The 16,576-nt window shown below is 39.2% G+C and overlaps 4 protein-coding genes and 1 non-coding gene across 12 annotated transcripts; 2 read left to right on the top strand and 3 right to left on the bottom strand.

Annotated features, from left to right (window-relative positions):
• Window positions 1-121: 121 nt before the first annotated feature.
• LOC111793362 (Asparagine synthase family protein) lies at window positions 122-5,355 on the bottom strand. Of its 4 annotated transcripts, XM_087118818.1 has the most exons (14): window positions 5,196-5,355; window positions 4,720-5,059; window positions 4,353-4,546; window positions 4,127-4,262; window positions 3,733-4,011; window positions 3,468-3,565; window positions 2,912-3,026; window positions 2,617-2,722; window positions 2,162-2,255; window positions 1,844-2,037; window positions 1,407-1,506; window positions 1,203-1,319; window positions 900-956; window positions 122-634 (listed from the first exon to the last, which is right to left on the bottom strand). In XM_087118818.1, exons 1-14 carry the CDS (start codon window positions 5,292-5,294, stop codon window positions 521-523), a joined length of 2,043 nt encoding a protein of 680 aa, XP_086974944.1. In that variant the 5' UTR covers window positions 5,295-5,355; the 3' UTR covers window positions 122-520. The 4 variants fall into 4 exon arrangements, 2 of the variants coding, with proteins under 2 accessions (XP_086974944.1, XP_023530982.1); XR_015412550.1 differs by lacking the exons at window positions 122-634; window positions 900-956 and adding an exon at window positions 1,606-1,649 and having other exon boundaries at window positions 1,294-1,319; XR_002814930.2 differs by lacking the exons at window positions 122-634; window positions 900-956 and having other exon boundaries at window positions 1,875-2,037.
• A 54-nt stretch (window positions 5,356-5,409) lies between these two features.
• On the top strand, window positions 5,410-5,481 carry TRNAT-CGU (transfer RNA threonine (anticodon CGU)). Its single transcript has one exon. It is a non-coding gene; the product is annotated as a tRNA-Thr (tRNA).
• Window positions 5,482-6,562: 1,081 nt separating this feature from the next.
• LOC111793351 (ninja-family protein AFP3) lies at window positions 6,563-9,378 on the top strand. The gene is made up of 2 exons (XM_023675198.2): window positions 6,563-7,761; window positions 8,859-9,378. Exons 1-2 carry the CDS (start codon window positions 6,999-7,001, stop codon window positions 9,263-9,265), a joined length of 1,170 nt encoding a protein of 389 aa, XP_023530966.1. The 5' UTR covers window positions 6,563-6,998; the 3' UTR covers window positions 9,266-9,378.
• A 208-nt stretch (window positions 9,379-9,586) lies between these two features.
• LOC111793332 (suppressor SRP40-like protein) lies at window positions 9,587-12,590 on the bottom strand. 2 transcript variants are annotated; one of them, XM_087125082.1, is made up of 3 exons: window positions 11,941-12,590; window positions 10,553-11,652; window positions 9,587-9,917 (listed from the first exon to the last, which is right to left on the bottom strand). In XM_087125082.1, the coding sequence occupies exons 2-3, from the start codon at window positions 11,485-11,487 to the stop codon at window positions 9,638-9,640; spliced, it is 1,215 nt and encodes a 404-aa protein (XP_086981208.1). In that variant the 5' UTR covers window positions 11,488-11,652; window positions 11,941-12,590; the 3' UTR covers window positions 9,587-9,637. The 2 variants fall into 2 exon arrangements, with proteins under 2 accessions (XP_086981208.1, XP_023530956.1); XM_023675188.2 differs by having other exon boundaries at window positions 10,553-11,565.
• A 148-nt stretch (window positions 12,591-12,738) lies between these two features.
• LOC111793317 (ureide permease 1) lies at window positions 12,739-16,576 on the bottom strand. Of its 4 annotated transcripts, XM_087125081.1 has the most exons (9): window positions 16,405-16,576; window positions 15,740-16,045; window positions 14,625-14,763; window positions 14,320-14,491; window positions 14,107-14,138; window positions 13,915-14,015; window positions 13,777-13,825; window positions 13,451-13,641; window positions 12,739-13,353 (listed from the first exon to the last, which is right to left on the bottom strand). In XM_087125081.1, exons 2-9 carry the CDS (start codon window positions 15,974-15,976, stop codon window positions 13,168-13,170), a joined length of 1,107 nt encoding a protein of 368 aa, XP_086981207.1. In that variant the 5' UTR covers window positions 15,977-16,045; window positions 16,405-16,576; the 3' UTR covers window positions 12,739-13,167. The 4 variants fall into 4 exon arrangements, with proteins under 4 accessions (XP_086981207.1, XP_023530925.1, XP_023530932.1 ...); XM_023675157.2 differs by having other exon boundaries at window positions 13,451-13,825; window positions 16,405-16,574; XM_023675164.2 differs by lacking the exon at window positions 16,405-16,576 and adding an exon at window positions 16,260-16,398 and having other exon boundaries at window positions 13,451-13,825.

The following is a 16,576-nucleotide window of genomic DNA, read 5'->3' as shown; positions in this document are numbered from 1 at the left end:
AGAGAAGAATGTCTCGGCTTGTCGCACCGTAATAAAAAATCACACCTTGTTAGTGGAGAGAAATAGAGGGTTTTCCATATTTCTCCAACGAAATGGAGAAAGAGTACAGTTATCATCACAATAAACCACAAGGATTTATCCATCCCTTATTCCCCAATATATATCTGTGTTCATCTTCTACAGTAAACATTCAACTCAGTCAAATGACTACATCAATCTAAAACAGCAGCTTAATTCTACTCAAAATCCAAACACTATTTGGGAAAGCTTAGATGCAATTATAACCACAAATATACTGTGTATTAAAGAGGTGTTACTTCAAAGTGTGAAGCCAAAAGTTTCAGCAAACTCTTCCATTTTAACTTTCTAATTGAGATAGCAAATTAGAGAAAACAGGGCAATTGCCCATTTCTTCCCTTTTAGCTCTGACCAGAATAACGAGTCTGGGTTCTCTTCAACTTATCCCGTATAGATAAAGCTCAGCTGCTCGTATTCTACTGCCTTGAGCCAGAGGATGAGTCTACTGAAGAACAGAATGCTTGTTGAATTTCACACTTCCTGCTGAGGCCTGATTAGCAGCCCGGTTGCTTCCGAAGTTCTTGCGGTTTGATTCCCTCGCAATCCTTGAGCCAAACTAGATGATCAACTGTGCGTTAGGATTATGCAAGCACATAAAGAAAGAACAAGATATATTTTAGATGGATCCATCACAGTAGAATTCATCTTGTATGATATAACATCCCTTGGCTTCAAGTTAAACTACACAAAATCGAGTTATATCGAGTCTCCTTTCGGTATACTAATTGTGTCACATGGTTTCCACTTGCAGACCAACCAGTTAATCAGATATTTGCATTTTTAATTGAAGTTGGCAGTGTGACTAAAGGGAAGATGCATACCTGTATTGCTCTTTTAGGTAGAGCCCCTGCTTCGTGCAGACCGAGTAATTTCGCAACCTTCAAAAAGATAACGAGGAATGCTAGATACGTCACTATTTAGGTAAATCTGTGTCGAGTAACTAAACTTTCATTCTAAGGCGACAGAATGTCAGTTGCTTATCTGACCTGCCCTTTCATTGTTCATCTAATTCCTTCAACGGCGCTATTCGATGAGCACTAAACTCTTTTCAACAGTACAATATTTGCAAAGCGGAAAAATATCATAGGAGAAATAAATTTAATCGAGGGAAAAGTAGCACAAACCTCCCTAAGTATCTTCTTATCACCGGTTCCAGCAGGTTTCTCGAGGTCGGTAACCTCCCATAGAGGAAATGCTAGCAATGTATGTATAACGTCTTCATCCAGAAAGGGAAATCTAGCCTATGAAAAGGAGTGAAAACTTGATTAAATGAGAAAAAGACGAGAAAACATAGTAACGTTTCGGTATATACGATCTCTAGGAAATACCTCCTTCCCATTATCTGCAATACATCTGTCATCTCTCCCAAGATTTCTCTTCCAGATTCTCTGAATATCCAACTTCATTTCCTCATTTAAAAGATGCCAGCTGAAGGGAACATTGCACGACACTAAAATTAGGACGAATTTTTTCATCTCGCATTTACCAAACTGAGCTTTTACAGATGTGTACCAAAAAAGAAAAAACCTTTTACTAATGTCCGTGTCCTTTAACTTTATGCACTAGCATACCTACAGGAATATCTTCTATGGTGAGTAGACACCCTCCCTAATATACAAGTTTTTCTTTTCAATATGAATATAAAAAAATGGTAAAAAGTAATAAAGGTTATGCAATGAACATCCAATGGTTATGTTCTTGAAATTTTAGAAGCAGAAAATATTATGTATGAAATGATGTCAACAGTTCACTCCTACTGTCTTACCCCCCTTGTCTATATTTTGTTCGATGCCTACCATAACCAGCACATTGCTCATCGGCACCAGAACCAACAAGGAGAATCTTGGCCTGAGACTTATATTTTACACGTCGATGAAACTTATCATCCTTGTCGATTGATTCATAAATCCAACCATCGCCACCAGAGGCCAGCCACAAAGCTATTCCAATATTCAGGTCCTGCAATTAAATAAAATTTAACACAAAACAGGACAATCAATGACATCCCACTGGCAAGTTCAAAACCCGTTGAAGTTATCTACTTAAACACTAAACTATATTATCCACAACAAAAGTAGGGTACCATGTATGTATTTGCAGGATTTATTAGAGACATGACATGCTTGGTTTCGGAGGTCAAATTTGACAAATCAGCATCAATCTCAACCAGCTTCCACCTAAACATTTAAATATCAGACCGCCAGCACAGTAACCAAAGAATATGACAATGAAATAACAATCTAGTTTCTACTATCTTCTCCCAAAGATGATAAAACAGACCTATCACAAAATATATAACATATGTATGCATCCTACACATTTTATTTTTGTTTTGATTCTTACTTCATGACATCACCTGACAAAACTTAGCTAAACTACAACGGTCGAGCTTAATGTATGCTATTTTAATTTCTGTTTCCCGATTCTTATTTTGTTCTTTATGCTAAAACGAACTAAAAATATCCACATGTTCGGCATAAAAGAATTAACCACCAAAACGGTCAATGCAAAACTCAAAATAGGGCTAAATGGTCATGCCTTCTTAGAGGGGCAATTCTTGTCAGTTCCTGAACTCCAGCCTTCGCTGAGATTCGATCAGGCGCGGAACATCCATCAAAGCTGACATTAAGAAGATCTATCACATCTGTACAGAAGATGAGACCAATTGATCGGTTAACTGGAGCTAGGAAATTAAAGTTACATCACTTGATTGAATATCTCAGCCCTACACATCAAGTGCAATAAAAGAATAAGATCGACATCACTATTCAATATCAATCCTGAACGCCTAGAGATTGAAAATTGATGTTTAGGAGAATTAACAAACACTTACAACAGGCATCAAGGCACTCGTCCAGTAATGCTGCTAGTATCATAGAATCCAATCCACCGGAAAAAAGAATGGCCACAGGACCAAGTTCTGCTTTTCTGGAAGCAGATGTTGTACCCTATGCATTCACAATTAAATCATAGCATTCATTATTAGCCTCATAACTTATTCATTCACAATTAACTTGTTCCCTATGCATTCACAATTAACTTGTTGTACCCTATGCATTCACAGTTGTACCCTATGCATTAACAATTAACTTGTTCTGAACTATGAAATACATGCATAGCCTCTTAACTTATGATGATTTCCACGACTAAATAGAAGAGAAAAAGAAAACAATTCCAATGGTAAATTAAATCATATTATTACCAAAGTCTTCAATTAAAAAAATTTAGAATTTCAAGTGCTTTTTTTCCTTAAAAAAAAAAAAAAAAAAGGAGCTGCAAACCCATGTTTGTGCACTATGCAAAAATTTATGGTAAAACAAAATAGTTCAAAGTAAGCACGTCATCAGAAGTACTAACTCAGTACCAATAGAAAAGCCTCAAAAATAAACCTGGAAAATTGTATAAAGTGAAGTACGCCTGATAAGAGACTTCCTTAGAGCATCCAGCAGAATCTCCGCAGGTGTTGAAACAGGAGCTTGGATACCCTCTATTCATTCAACAAAAGCAACATCAACCGTCGTCAAGAAATCAAATTCTTCAACAAAACCAGACGTATTTTTCATTGACAAGGTGGAAGTGGCAGCACACACTACCATAGAATTGGAACTTTGGTATCTAAGTTTTGGCACCACAATGAAGAGGAATAATAGATACCTGATACTGATTGCAAGTTATGCAAACATGCTGAATTACTTTCATGCTGTGACAAAAGATCCTCGTGATATGAAGAGGAGATGTCTCCAGGTTTAGGTACTATACAAGTTCTCTTCCACTCGACAAGTTCTTTCAGTGACTCATTGGTCCATTCATGCCTTTTGACTTCACCAACCAGGCAACCGTCCGTGCTCCGAGCATCAAAAGAGATGCTGTAAATCCCACATGGAAGTTCTTCCCAGAAGCTCACTTCACAAGTACCATTATCATTGTCATGTCCTGCAGTTAGCAACTTAGTATAATATCACAAGCACAAGAAGTAATTGTTAATAGACAATAAACTGATAACAAAACACCAACAGAAGATCCGTGAAGTGTTAAAAGCTCAGTATACCAGAGTCGTGAAACATGGAGGAAGCTGGTGATACAGAAGACAAAAGAAACCGAGAATCCTCCACGGTTGGCCAGTGAACAAGAAGACTTCGCCTACCAAAGGCATCCCTACCAAACCACAAAGTTTTTGCACTATCCTAAATATGATAAATTTTGTTAAAAGTTAATAACAAGAAACAAAAGGCTACATGGCGCGCGGGGCCAATAAACATAACATGGAAACTTACCGCGAAGTAGATGATTGCCCATGGCCCTTGAATGTTTGAAAGAACGTCTACAATAGTGCTTTCTCTCTTACATTCCCCTACACATGTGCTCGTATCTAAACTAACATTACTTGCGCAACAATTCCCAAGAGCTTGCATAAGAGCTTCAGCATCATTTTGATGATACTCAACGTGTATTCCTCCAAATATTTCACCTTTTGAAAAGAAAATGACATGAAAGAAATTTAATATAGTTCCTTATATTTAGTTTGAACATAATTAGTGATCAATATTATGCCAAATTCAAAAAGTACATTTAATTTAATGAACAAATAAGAAGAACGCCAAATTTAAAACTTGAGTATATAAATTTCTGTATTTAGTTTACCATTGTAAACAAGAACATTGCGGGAAGCATCCATCAGTGGCTGAACAATAGGGTTAAGCCCTCTAAGCTGTAATGTAGCCCCCAGAAAATAAAACTGCGCACCAGAGATGAGACTACTACAACTGTCATGTGAATGGAGAATCCTTCCATTTTCCATCTCGTGTTGATCATTTTGATTTTGAAATGCAACTCCACAATCAACCCTCTCAACGAAACACTCAAACTGCTGCACTTCACCAGGATTAGAACATATTGAGGAAATAAAAACCTTCACTCCGCCTAAGCTATCGGGGCCCCTTCTCCGCAATGCCGCTTTAAGATCATCTATCGAAAACTCGAGCTGGAGCAAGAAAACGCAACTAAAATCAATCCAGAATCACAAAGAAAGTGTTAAGAGACAAATTTGAATTCGCGCCACAGCAATATATCCAAATTATAACGAATGAGAAGAAAACAGCGAGACCAAGAATATTTACATCCTCGTGCACTGGATGAGGAGACGAAGCTCTGGCGTCTACATGTAGAGACGATAAATCAAGGCGACAGCCTGAAACGACCAAAGCGATTCCACACATTGCCGCCGCCCCCGCACAGCGAGGGCGGGTTCTGTCGCAGTTCTAAGGAAAATAGAAGTAGAAACCATAAATTTAACTCTTTATAAAATGTTTATACAAAAGCGTAACAACAAACGCTTCCGTAGCATAGTGGTAGTGCGTTCGCTTCGTAAGCGAAAGGTCGCGAGTTCGATCCTCGCCGGGAGCTTTTTTTTATTTATAATTTTTCACAACCAATTTTCCATTGTAATTTCATATAATAATATTAAGAGAGGATATAAAATCAAAACAAATTAATTAGTTTAAATCATGTCTATAAAAGCGATTTTATTTAAATAATAAATCAATAAATAGTGAAATTTATCTCATAATTACTTTAATGGAAAGAAGTTAAATTTATAATTTAAATAAACTTTATAATAAAGCAAAAAATATATTTGGCACGATTTTCCTGTCTCATAAAAGAAGGAAAGATTATTCTGATGATAAGACTACAAAAATAGTGAAAACTCGAGGAATCAAAAAAGGCAAAATAATAATAAATAAATAAAATTAAAAAAATAAATAATAATAAATAAAATTAATTAAACTAATTGTTTTCCGACAGAAGGACATGCTTAGTGTCAGCAAGTTGGCAAGGAACAGCCGAGCCGTCGCATTCAACAAGTTGATTATTGACACGCTCTAAAGTATTTCCCAACCTCACCCACTTCGACACGTGTCCATTCACCCAACATTACCCGCGGGCCCCACTCTCCCAACTTGGCAATTTAATATTAATTTTTTTAAAAATAAATAACCTTGCAACTTGCCTCACGTGGGTCCCTGTTTTTCCGAATCTCCTCGCCGATCCATCGCTTGATTTCTCGTTGACTTCTAGCGGGTTTTATTTGACCGCGTGGAAAAGGATAGAGAGAGCCGAGGAAAAAAAACCAAACACCGTTTCGTCGCCCATATCCATATGCCCACGTGTCGAACAGTCAAGACGTTTAGCTTTGACCTATACGTGGAATTTATGATTATTCGCTATATTTTTGACACGTGTCTTTAAATGAAAAATTGTTGGTAGGCACGCCAAAAGGACGAAAGCGGAGTTTTTTTAAAAAAGATGAAGAAATTTTGTGTCAGGTCGGACACGTGTCCATCTACTACGACTTAGGATGCCACTTGTCCCCGCAGGCATTTTTCTCCCTGGAGGGTATTTTCGGTACAACATTTTTATTTTTTTTTATTTTATCTTTTTTTCCAAAAAAAAAATTAAAAAAATTAAAAAAAAATAAAATTTTCATGGGGGGAGGAGAGAAAAAGTTCCTCCTTTTTCCTCTCTCCGCTTCTCTGTTTCCTTCAATTTCTCTTTCACTCGTCAATTATTTTTGCGCTCTCTTTCTTTAATTTTTTTTCTCCTTCTTTCCTTTGCTGTTCCACTTTGTTGGAGATCTTTTACAACACTGTTCATATTTTGATTTCCCTCCAGATTTTTTTTATTTTTATTTCAACTACTTGAGGAATCATTGTTGGAATGGAAAGCTTTTTCATCTTCTTTCTCTCATTTTTTATATGGAAATGTGATCTGAGATCATATTTTGATGTGTTTCTTCTGCTAGTTTGAGTATTGGGTTTTGTTTTTGATTCATCATATCTTGCTTTATTCTTTATGGGTTTAGCTAATAAACAAGATCGTGATGGTTTATGAACATTTTGGGTTGCTCTGTTTTGAATTGAACGATGGGGGAAGCCAACGAAGGAGGAAGTAGAGGAATGGAGAAGGTTCCTCTGCAAACTGAGAAGTACCCAACAGATCTGTTGCAGAGATTTTTGTGTAGAAATTCACATCAGCCCCAAATTGGGGCGTTTAATGAAGAGGGTGATGCAGAGGAGATTGAGCTGAATCTTGGGCTTTCACTTGGGGGTCGATTTGGGGTTGACAAGAATTCCAAGATGCTTGTTCGGTCGTCGTCTATTGCTGGGACGATGCGTTTGAGGGACGACGAGGCATCGACTCCGATGGCGGTATCGTACCCGGGTCTTATTCGGACGTCGTCTCTTCCACCGGAGACGGAAGAGGAGTGGAGGAAGAGGAAGGAATTGCAGACGTTGAGGCGAATGGAGGCGAAGAGGAGGAGGTTTGAGAAGCAGAGGAATAAGGATGGAATTGGGATGGGGAGTGGTGGGTGTTTTGATGAAGAGAGGCGTGAAATTGGAGGCCTTGCTGGATTGAATTTGAGAGAGAAAAGGGCTGGTTCGGGTGTTTTGACAACAGTGGCGCCGCCGTTCGGGTCGACAACGTGGGCGGCGGGTGCTCGACAGGCTGTTATCGGCGGAATTGTGGATGAAGTTGTCAAAGGGAAAGGTGGTTGTACATCGGGCGGTGGTGGCGGCGGCAGCAGAGGTTTACCGGGGCTCGGACAGCCTGGTTCTCAGTGCTCCGCCGAATCACAGGGCGGAAGCTCATCGGGGATGTCGGAATTGGACAGCAAACACATCCAAGGTAGCTCATTCTTCACCTTCTAATGTTACTATTTATTTGAAAATGTTGGCATAGTTCATGATAGAACTCCATTTCTTAGCTTGCAATTCATGATCTGAAAGGTACTTTTAAATCAAAGGCATAGGCAAAATAAAGCACCCAAGCTCATATATGGCGCATTGGAACTGTCTGGCCATTGCTTTTTTTTTTTTTCTCAGCGCCTAAGCTATGTAATATGCACAAGTAGTTAGTTGATAACTTTAGCTAGAGCTTCTGACTTAGGTTTGACCAACAGTTTTGAATCAAATTGATATACGGTGACGCCTAGATGGAGCGATCGGCGTCGAATTTGAATCGCTCGTTCTGTTTTAGCCAAAAGCAGGAGTGATAAGGATGTCCTATATAGTAAATATTGAAATGTGACAAATGGACTAAGATTAGGTGGTACAGTAAACATTACAGCAATATTGGCCTATTTTGCAAGAAAGTAAGAGATCATTTAAGCATATCAAGTTCTGTATTCCTGAACAATGAAACTCTCTCCTTCCACCAATACTGTTCAAGTCTTGTTCGTAAGGCAGTTCATGAGATTGTATTTGACTTAGCGAGCAGAGAACGAAGTATTCTTTATAAAAGTGTAGAAATCTCTCCCCAACAGACACATAAAACCTTGAGGGGAATCCCAGAAGAGAAAGCCCAAAGAAAACTAACTACTAGTGATGGGCTTAGGCTTGGGCTGCTACAAAACTTCTTTACGGGGTCACCAAGGTTACTGTTTACGAGTTTATTGCAATAAAACAGAATTGTAGCATTGTCGATGTGTATATATGACGATTCGGGCCTTGTTTACTTGGTGTCTAAGATTTGATTAGTTTCAAATAATAGGAAAACAACGTTATTCGTTGGGTTTTTGGATAATATCTTTGAAGGCCATTGTGAGTGAAGTTGGATCGCTTACAATAAAGTTGGCCATTGTCCTCCTTTTATCAGTAATATGTTTTAGGTTTGCTTAAATTCAAGTTTGTTCAGGATAGTTAAGTTTTCAATGCTATTCAGAGCGAATACATTCTGAAGGGATTATTTGCATTATTTGTAAAGTGCTGTTCATCTTCTTGCAGGATCAAGCAGTTACAGCGAAGCAAGAAGCTCCTCGCAAGAGCAAGGCAACCAAGAGGCTGGAGGTTCTTCAGGATCGAAGACGTGTGAGAATCCATCGGGCAGTTCCAAAGCAGAGACGAAAAATCCATCAAAGAAGCCCGATTTGGGCGAGAACAGGGGGAGAGAAACGGGGACGTCGTCGATGGAAGACATGCCTTGTGTGTTCACAATAGGGGATGGGCCTGATGGGAGAAGGGTGGAAGGGATTCTTTACAAGTATGGGAAAGGGGAGGAAGTGAGGATAATGTGTGTATGCCATGGGAAGTTTCTGTCGCCAGCAGAGTTTGTGAAGCATGCTGGTGGGAAAAATGTGGCTCACCCACTAAGACATATAGTTGTCAATCCCAATTCTGGTTCTTTTTCGTGATGGTGTGTGGCCACCATCCTTGTCGGTCAACCCCATCAAACATTTGGGGAGCTTTCAAATAGGAACACATAGAGAACTTAGTGTTTTTAAGTAAAGAGATCCTTTGTTAAATACCTTCATTATCTTCTTTACCTTGTAGAGTGAGTCATGTCTTGAAAGAGATTTTTGAATGGCTCTCAGCTGGAGATTTTATGGATCAAAACCATAACTTAAACTGCTAGGAATGAGTTTGTTTGTGTGAAGCCCTCCCTGAATGAGGGGGATTCAATATGTTACATATATCACTCACCCTGTTTCTATATGCCTAAACAGACTAATATGAACAATCAAGAAAATATTCATAGACACTGTCTTTTCTGCGACATTGTCCACTTAACCACGACAAAAATGGCAAGGGTAAAAAATACGGCATCGAGGACAAAAATGACAGTGAGGACGAAAATTACAACTATAGCAGTTCCATGTGCAACAAGACGAACATGAACAGCAAGTCCATTTGCAACAAGAACGTGAATAGCAATTCCATTTGTAACAAGAACATGAACAGCAGGGAAACCAAGAGTTTGCATGATGAGATTTTGTAGAGACTGGAGCACCTTCTATTTTATCATCCGCAAGCACAGATACATCCTGAGCCACCTCATCGGCCAAACTGCAGATAATGAGTACTGGTTAATTTCATGCTAATACTTTCTTTTCACAATATCAACTAGTTTCCAGATGATAATGATCTAACAAAGAGACATCGACCTCATAGAATTGGTAAGCTAAGATCTCTGTAATAAATTCATGAAGAAAAGATAAGGAGCTTGAAAGAAAAGGTACTTCTTGGACGCACAACGACAATAGATACTAGCCTAAAAGGAAACCAGATGATGTCTATTAAGCAGGCAGAAGGCTAAGAGAAGGCATTATGAACTGGTATTCACGTGGAAGGTCAATTCCTTGTCAGACTATCTTTGTGCTTGTTAGATGTGAAAAAACGAGGAGAGACAGTAGTCTAAAAGCAAACCACATGATGACTATTAAGCAGGCAGAAGGCCAAGGCATTATGAACTGGTATCACTGGGAAGGCCTGTTCCTTTGTAGAATAATCGAAAGCAAGCAATTTTTTTTTTTTCTTCTTTGAGTTCAACGAGTAGGCATAAGAATTTGAAACTCTGACCTTTTGGTCGAGAACCTAATGTTTTAACAAGTTGCCATAGTGAAGTGACAGTAAGCATGAAGTTGGAAAACATGAATTCCAAGAATGATTTTTTAGCAAATAGATAATGAGCAAAGACTTACATGGGGAAAGCGAAGGAATTTGAGCTGCATTGACTTCTTTCAGAGTGGCGAGATCTGCTAGAGGAATTCGATGATAATGCAGGAGGCAGTACGTTTCTTCCACTTAGATCTTCTGCAACCAAACCCTCTTTATCTTCAATGTTATATTCTGTGGTATCTGCCACTTTAGGCTCCTCTTCATATTCGACACTCTTCATTTCAGTTTCTCTTGACGTGATAACTGCAGGTGGTGAGTTAAACACAAGCAACTCGTCTGATTTCGTCAACTCGTCTGATTTCGTCAACTCGTCTGATTTCGTCAACTCGTCTGACTTCGTCAACTCGTCTGACTTCCCTAAATCACTCAACATCGACAAATTATCTCCGGAGAAACTATCATCTCCACCATGAATGCTAAACAAGGATTCATTTGAAGCAATACTCCATTCCAATGGAGTGGATGATCTACTTCTTTGGAAAACTGCAGATGGAATTCTTGACGGATCATATGATTCATATCCTCCCACACGATCCATTGTCTGAAGAGGAGGGGATTGGGTTGGAGACATAGCATTTCCACCAGACTCATGGGTAATATCATAAACTTGAGATGCAGATGTGGGACCTTGAGAACCGCTACTCTTCTCTGATTTGGCAGAACAAATGCTGGAAACATCGCTCTCATCATCTTTAAATTGAAGCTGGTAAACATCATGATCGGGATTTCCCAAGAAAATTGTGCCTGCTTCGGGTCGGTTAACATTTTCGTCAACTTGAACAAGATCTGATAATTCCAACAAGTTTATACATGATGAAGACCCATACGCCAGCTGCTCTGTTGGGGAAAGTGAAAATCCTTCCCCAGCAGTATCTTCAGAATGTGTACTGCCTAAACCTATAATATCTGGCTGTTTTGTTGAATGTGAGCTTGTTTCACATCTACCCGTCGCTGCCATATATTCTATTGTTCTCGCCTTCTTCAATAGTTTCAAGTTTATCTACTTCAAGCTTTCTCCCACTTCCACCAATAGATCCTGAATCCGTTTCTAAATGTGAGTTTCTTTGGCTTCTATCAGGAGCAACATGACTTTTTATAAGAACCATGAATGCAGCTTTTGCTCCTTTAGACAATTCAAGGCTATATAATTAGAGACTATATGGCTTGCAATATGCTGTTCTGCATAAGTTTTTAAGAAAACAACAGAATAAATGGAATAGGTTCTTCCATTCTCGGGGAAAAAAAAAACTGAAAAAAGGAAGGAGAAAACACGGGGAGTCGATCAATCAATCGGTAACCACAAACGTGAGGATCAACGAAATATAGCCCTTTTCAGCAATGAACACTGATGTTTTTTTAAAATGGACATGCATCATCAGCTAAACAAAACCGAAGTTCATAAGAAACTCACTTGGATAAGAACACGCAAGAAGCAACCCCTTGCGTTCCAATTAACTCCAAAACCTAACCACTGCCGCTAAATCTCGCCGGAAGCGACACCGACGACAAAAATCCCCGAAAGCCATGGAGATTTAGCCTGTGTTCAATTAAAGATCAACGTCAAGAAGCAAGAACCATCCAACAAAAATATCTAGGCAAAAGAAAAGAACACAGAGAAAGATTAGTTTCGTTAATACCCGGAAATCCGTTCCCGGCAGGCACAACGATGCAGGAACGGACTTCCAAGATTCGTTGTCTTTCATTGGAAGGAGAAAACAAGAAAAAACAAACAGCAAAAACAAATCGGAGAAAAAGAAAAAGGGCGAAACCAAAAATTAGGGTTTCAGGGAGGGGGAAGAAAGAATATAAAAGATGGAAGGCGCTCCGACAGTCTCGCGGCTTTCAGTTTCCATTAGTAACGAACAATGGCTCCGTTTCGCGCCAACCTTAACAGCTCCCTTCGGCTGGCCCACTAATGCTGACGTGTACGATTACTACGGCCCTTTCCCCACTCTAGCTGGAATGCCACGTCATTTACCTCGGTCAAAGTCTACCCTCTACTTTTTTTTTTTCATCCCTAGTTCAAAATTTGTAGGTGTAGTGGAGAATAGTCATTCGATTTAGTAATTTAAATGACTTTTTCAAGTCGAATTCCGTGCGTCTTTATCGAGAACTGATCGAACTCTTTAACCTTCTATAAATTATCGCCTCGTTGATTTATAGGTCGAACTAGTGTGAACGATCTAAACTTTAACTGGAATTTCTAATATCACTGTAAATACTCAACTAAGAACTTAGAAGTTCAAATCTTCTATTAAATCACGTCCGAACGATTGGTAGCTACATTCAAGATATCATCCACCAACGAAGTCGAGTGTTTCGACTTTCAGAAGCTGCAACTTTTTGCGCAGATGTTCCTCAAATTACAGTCATTAACAATGGAATTCATTCTTCCAACATTACTTATTCCTCTACAACAGTACAAGAAGCTTCAACATTATGTGATTCCTTTCTATTTGGCATGAAGGGCTGAGCTTTTACAAGCTTTCCCTAATGATTTTCCAATGTCTATGTCCTGATGAAGCCATGAGGACCGCAACAGCCACTGTGAACATAAGCAACATGCTGACATGCGAGCAGCTGACATCCATAGAATGGAATGACAACACGGAGCAGCCACCAGAAGCTATCATTTCCTTCAAAAGGTTGCAGTCCTAGCCTGATTTCGATGTCGATGTCGATGTCCTGATGAAGCCATTAGGGCCCCAACAGCTACTGTAAACATAACCAAGGTGCTGACAAGTAACATGTATGTTTTCCTTGATGATCTATGGTATTCTCCAAACAGAACGATTCCCCAAAACGTGCTCACAAGTGGAAGTGCCTGGAACAACAGCCGATTCCGAGATTGAAACAAGGAGCTATCAGTATGGAGTTAATATGGGATTGGAGTGCAGTCAAAAGAGGTGAAAAAAATTGACCTGCACAGAAGCTGATGCTGCATATCCAGCTGCTTGACCGCCCATAAACTCCAGACCATTGCCAAACCCACACAAGACTCCAGCCAACAAGGCCCATCCTCTACCATTCCAGTCATTTAGATATTCCTTGAAAGTTGTCTTGGGCAAATTAAGCATAGGACGGTAAAAGAAGACGACATTTAAAATGACGCCTATGAAAAAACACGAGGCAGAGAGGTAGAAAAACGCGGTATAGACGGTCAAATGCGGGACGCCTTCCTTTAGAGTGTGCCATTGATCATTTGTGGCCAAATTGAATAATGGAGAGAAGAGAGAAATGGAAATACCAGAAAAGAAAGTTAAGCACAGCCCAATCAGTGTGCTCTTACCAAACACCTGCAAGTATGCAGCCATTAGGTACATGTAAGAATAAAAGAGAAAGCGAAGCAATATTTGAGGAGTGCTACAATATCAGTATTACAGACCTTGATGGATCTTCTATTTTCGAGTTGAACAAGAAAGTCAGCTGTCCCGGCCTTCGCCTTCCGTGAAGAATAAGCAGCACTTTCTAGGTTCGTTGGTTCAACTATACAAAACCAAAAGAATTCAGCAGTTATATCATTTGCAAAGGATGAACCAAAAGTCAGTTGTATACTTCATAGCTCAAGAAGATTTACCCATATTCAAAATCAGAGGGACTTTCGTTTCCCTGTCGAAACAGAATTGGAAGTTAATATCGGAACACTACTGAAGCGAAATTAAAAAACACAGCTTCGAAAACGACCAAATGCATATAAAACAATCACAAATTTGGATTCAAGGGCCCATAACATGAACTAAACAAGAAAATGTCTTACGGATTAGCACATTCATACAAAAAGAAAACATACATGGACTGTTCAGAATCAGCAGATGAACTTTTCAACTTTACTTTGTTATCGGCCATGTTGGATGAGTGAACAACAGAGCCAAGAAATGCAGCAACCAAGAAGCAAGCAACCCCAGGGAAAAGAATCTCGGCTTTGTTAATCTTGTTATCAAGAAAGTAATTCACAGTCGTTCCTTTTACCCAAAAACAAAAACAAAACCAGAAGGGTGAATCTCATAAAACTTCATACACATATTGAGTAACAAAACAACAACAGATTGGTTAATTTAGTAAGGGGCAGAATGCAGCTGAGATAGAGATAGAGACCTATAACTACCACTATGCTACAAGAAATCACTTTTGTCACAGATAAACCAACAAACGCCCAAGCATACTGAGCTAAGAGATTTCCGATACTCAGTGCCACGCCACCAGCCATTGCAAACATAACAGAAGGCAAATTATCCTGAATACAGTAGTTTAGAAGATTAGATACCTTTTACAACGTGATTTAACAAGAATGCATTAACAATTACCACAAAATCAGCAGGCAAATTGGGTATTGCAATATAGAAAGACTGAAAGGAACATCTTAATTCTTCAGAAAAAGTTGCATGTTTCAAGAATTCATAAGATAACATGAAGCTCAATCTAAATGAAGGACGTATGATTTACAAGGAATGCAACCAAGTTTAGTTTACACAAGACAGTGATAATCATGGCTACAAATGATACTTTGCCCACAATTTCATTACAACTTTACTTGTAGAAACGCTTCATATTCGTTTTATGAACGCTGGATATATCAAGTTAAATGGGATCAAATCTTTTCTTTCTTCAGTGCACATCATTTCTACCACAGATAGTTCTAGAGATTATGGGTAACTATAACGGCCTACACCAACCGCTAGCAGATATTGTCCGTTTTGGCCCTCTCCTTTACCGAGTGAAAGAAGAATAGTCCAGGTGTAGGAGCGAAGCAGTTGCCGTCAATCTCACGATTTTAAAACACGTCTACTAGGGAGAGGTTTCCACACCCTTATAAGAAATGCTTCGTTCCCCTCTCCAACTGATGTGGGATCTCACAATCCACCCCCTTGGGGTGCCAGCGTCTCGCTGGCACACCATTTGGTGTCTGGCTCTTATATCATTTCTAACAACCCAAGTCCACTGCTAGTAGATAGTGTATGTTTTGGCCCGCTACGTATCGCCGTCAACCTCACAGTTTTAAAACACGTCTACTAGGGAGAAGTTTCCACCCCTTTATAAGGAATGTTCCATTCCTCTCTCCAATCGATGTGGGATCTCACAGTAACCTCTCAAATCTCAAATCAGAAGATCCAAGAGAATAGCCGACAGATCTTGGAAGTGTCTTATCAGTCTATATTAAACCAAACCAATGAAGCTGAATGAAAATTCAAGAGTAAATAAATGAAACCAACCTGAGAGAGCTGTTGGATAAAACTTGGACTGTCTTGTGAGCTCTTTCCAATCTCACCAAGAGTCAAAGCAATGATTACAGCAGCTAAAAAATTTGTTATGGAGTAATCAAGGTAAGTATGCTGAGGAAGACGCCCCCGCCGTTCAACAAGTGTCAAGAGTGCAGGGAAGGTCCCCAGAAAGAAGAGCGACAACATCATACATGATATAGCACCTGCTTTACTCTCCACCATATACATCTTTCAACTTACAAGAATCCTAGCCCACTCTGGTAATATGGTGAGCGATTATCAAATACCAAAGAAACTCTGCACAGAATGATGATTAATCAATACCCATTTCCATCAATGAGAAAACATGCGAGATCAAATCAAACAGTGACAGAACGAGAATTATACCAAATCGTAGAAGAAAAAAAACCTAAGAACAATGAAATTTGAAGCCAATTGAAATCCGGGTTTCAATTTCAACAACTGTAGAAACAACATAACATAATCCCCAGAAAAGATAACGCATAGGAACCTTTAAATCGCTGGAGTCTGAATCCAGGTTAAATTCGCAAAAGGATTCCAAACTCAGGGATACAAGATGGAAGAAAGAGAAAACAACATTTCTAAAAGATCCAACTCAGTTCCAAGCTCAAGCTTCCAAACAGAGAAAATCTTACCCTACAGTCGGAAATGAGTGATGTCTTCATGAAACAGTTCCAACAAAATCGGAAAAAACTAGAGGCTTCACAGTGTGGGAAGCCAGTAAATCCGAAAGATGAACACGGTTTGAACATCTCATCCTCCAAAAATCTCAATTGACGAGTGCGAATCAGTAATTTAATTACAAGG

This window comes from Cucurbita pepo, chromosome 1 (assembly GCF_057944985.1).
Source record: "Cucurbita pepo subsp. pepo isolate OVF chromosome 1, ASM5794498v1, whole genome shotgun sequence".
Taxonomy (NCBI): domain Eukaryota; kingdom Viridiplantae; phylum Streptophyta; class Magnoliopsida; order Cucurbitales; family Cucurbitaceae; genus Cucurbita; species Cucurbita pepo.
The sequence above is the reverse complement of the archived record's forward strand: the minus strand, read 5'-3'. Positions and strand labels throughout refer to the sequence as shown.

Coding starts and splice junctions, on each gene's coding strand:
- LOC111793362 (XM_087118818.1), bottom strand. CDS start 5,294: ATGTGTGGAATCGCTTTGGTCGTTTCAGGCTGTCGCCTTGATTTATCG. Junction 3,566..3,732: donor TAACTTGCAATCAGTATCAG/GTATCTATTATT, acceptor TTGAATGAATAG/AGGGTATCCAAGCTCCTGTT. Junction 1,507..1,843: donor ACAAAATATAGACAAGGGGG/GTAAGACAGTAG, acceptor TGTTCCCTTCAG/CTGGCATCTTTTAAATGAGG.
- LOC111793351 (XM_023675198.2), top strand. CDS start 6,999: ATGGGGGAAGCCAACGAAGGAGGAAGTAGAGGAATGGAGAAGGTTCCT. Junction 7,762..8,858: donor GGACAGCAAACACATCCAAG/GTAGCTCATTCT, acceptor ATCTTCTTGCAG/GATCAAGCAGTTACAGCGAA.
- LOC111793332 (XM_087125082.1), bottom strand. CDS start 11,487: ATGGCAGCGACGGGTAGATGTGAAACAAGCTCACATTCAACAAAACAG. Junction 9,918..10,552: donor AATTCCTTCGCTTTCCCCAT/GTAAGTCTTTGC, acceptor CATTATCTGCAG/TTTGGCCGATGAGGTGGCTC.
- LOC111793317 (XM_023675157.2), bottom strand. CDS start 15,976: ATGTATATGGTGGAGAGTAAAGCAGGTGCTATATCATGTATGATGTTG. Junction 14,139..14,319: donor GCTGATTCTGAACAGTCCAT/GTATGTTTTCTT, acceptor CTGTTTCGACAG/GGAAACGAAAGTCCCTCTGA. Junction 13,826..13,914: donor AAAATAGAAGATCCATCAAG/GTCTGTAATACT, acceptor GCATACTTGCAG/GTGTTTGGTAAGAGCACACT.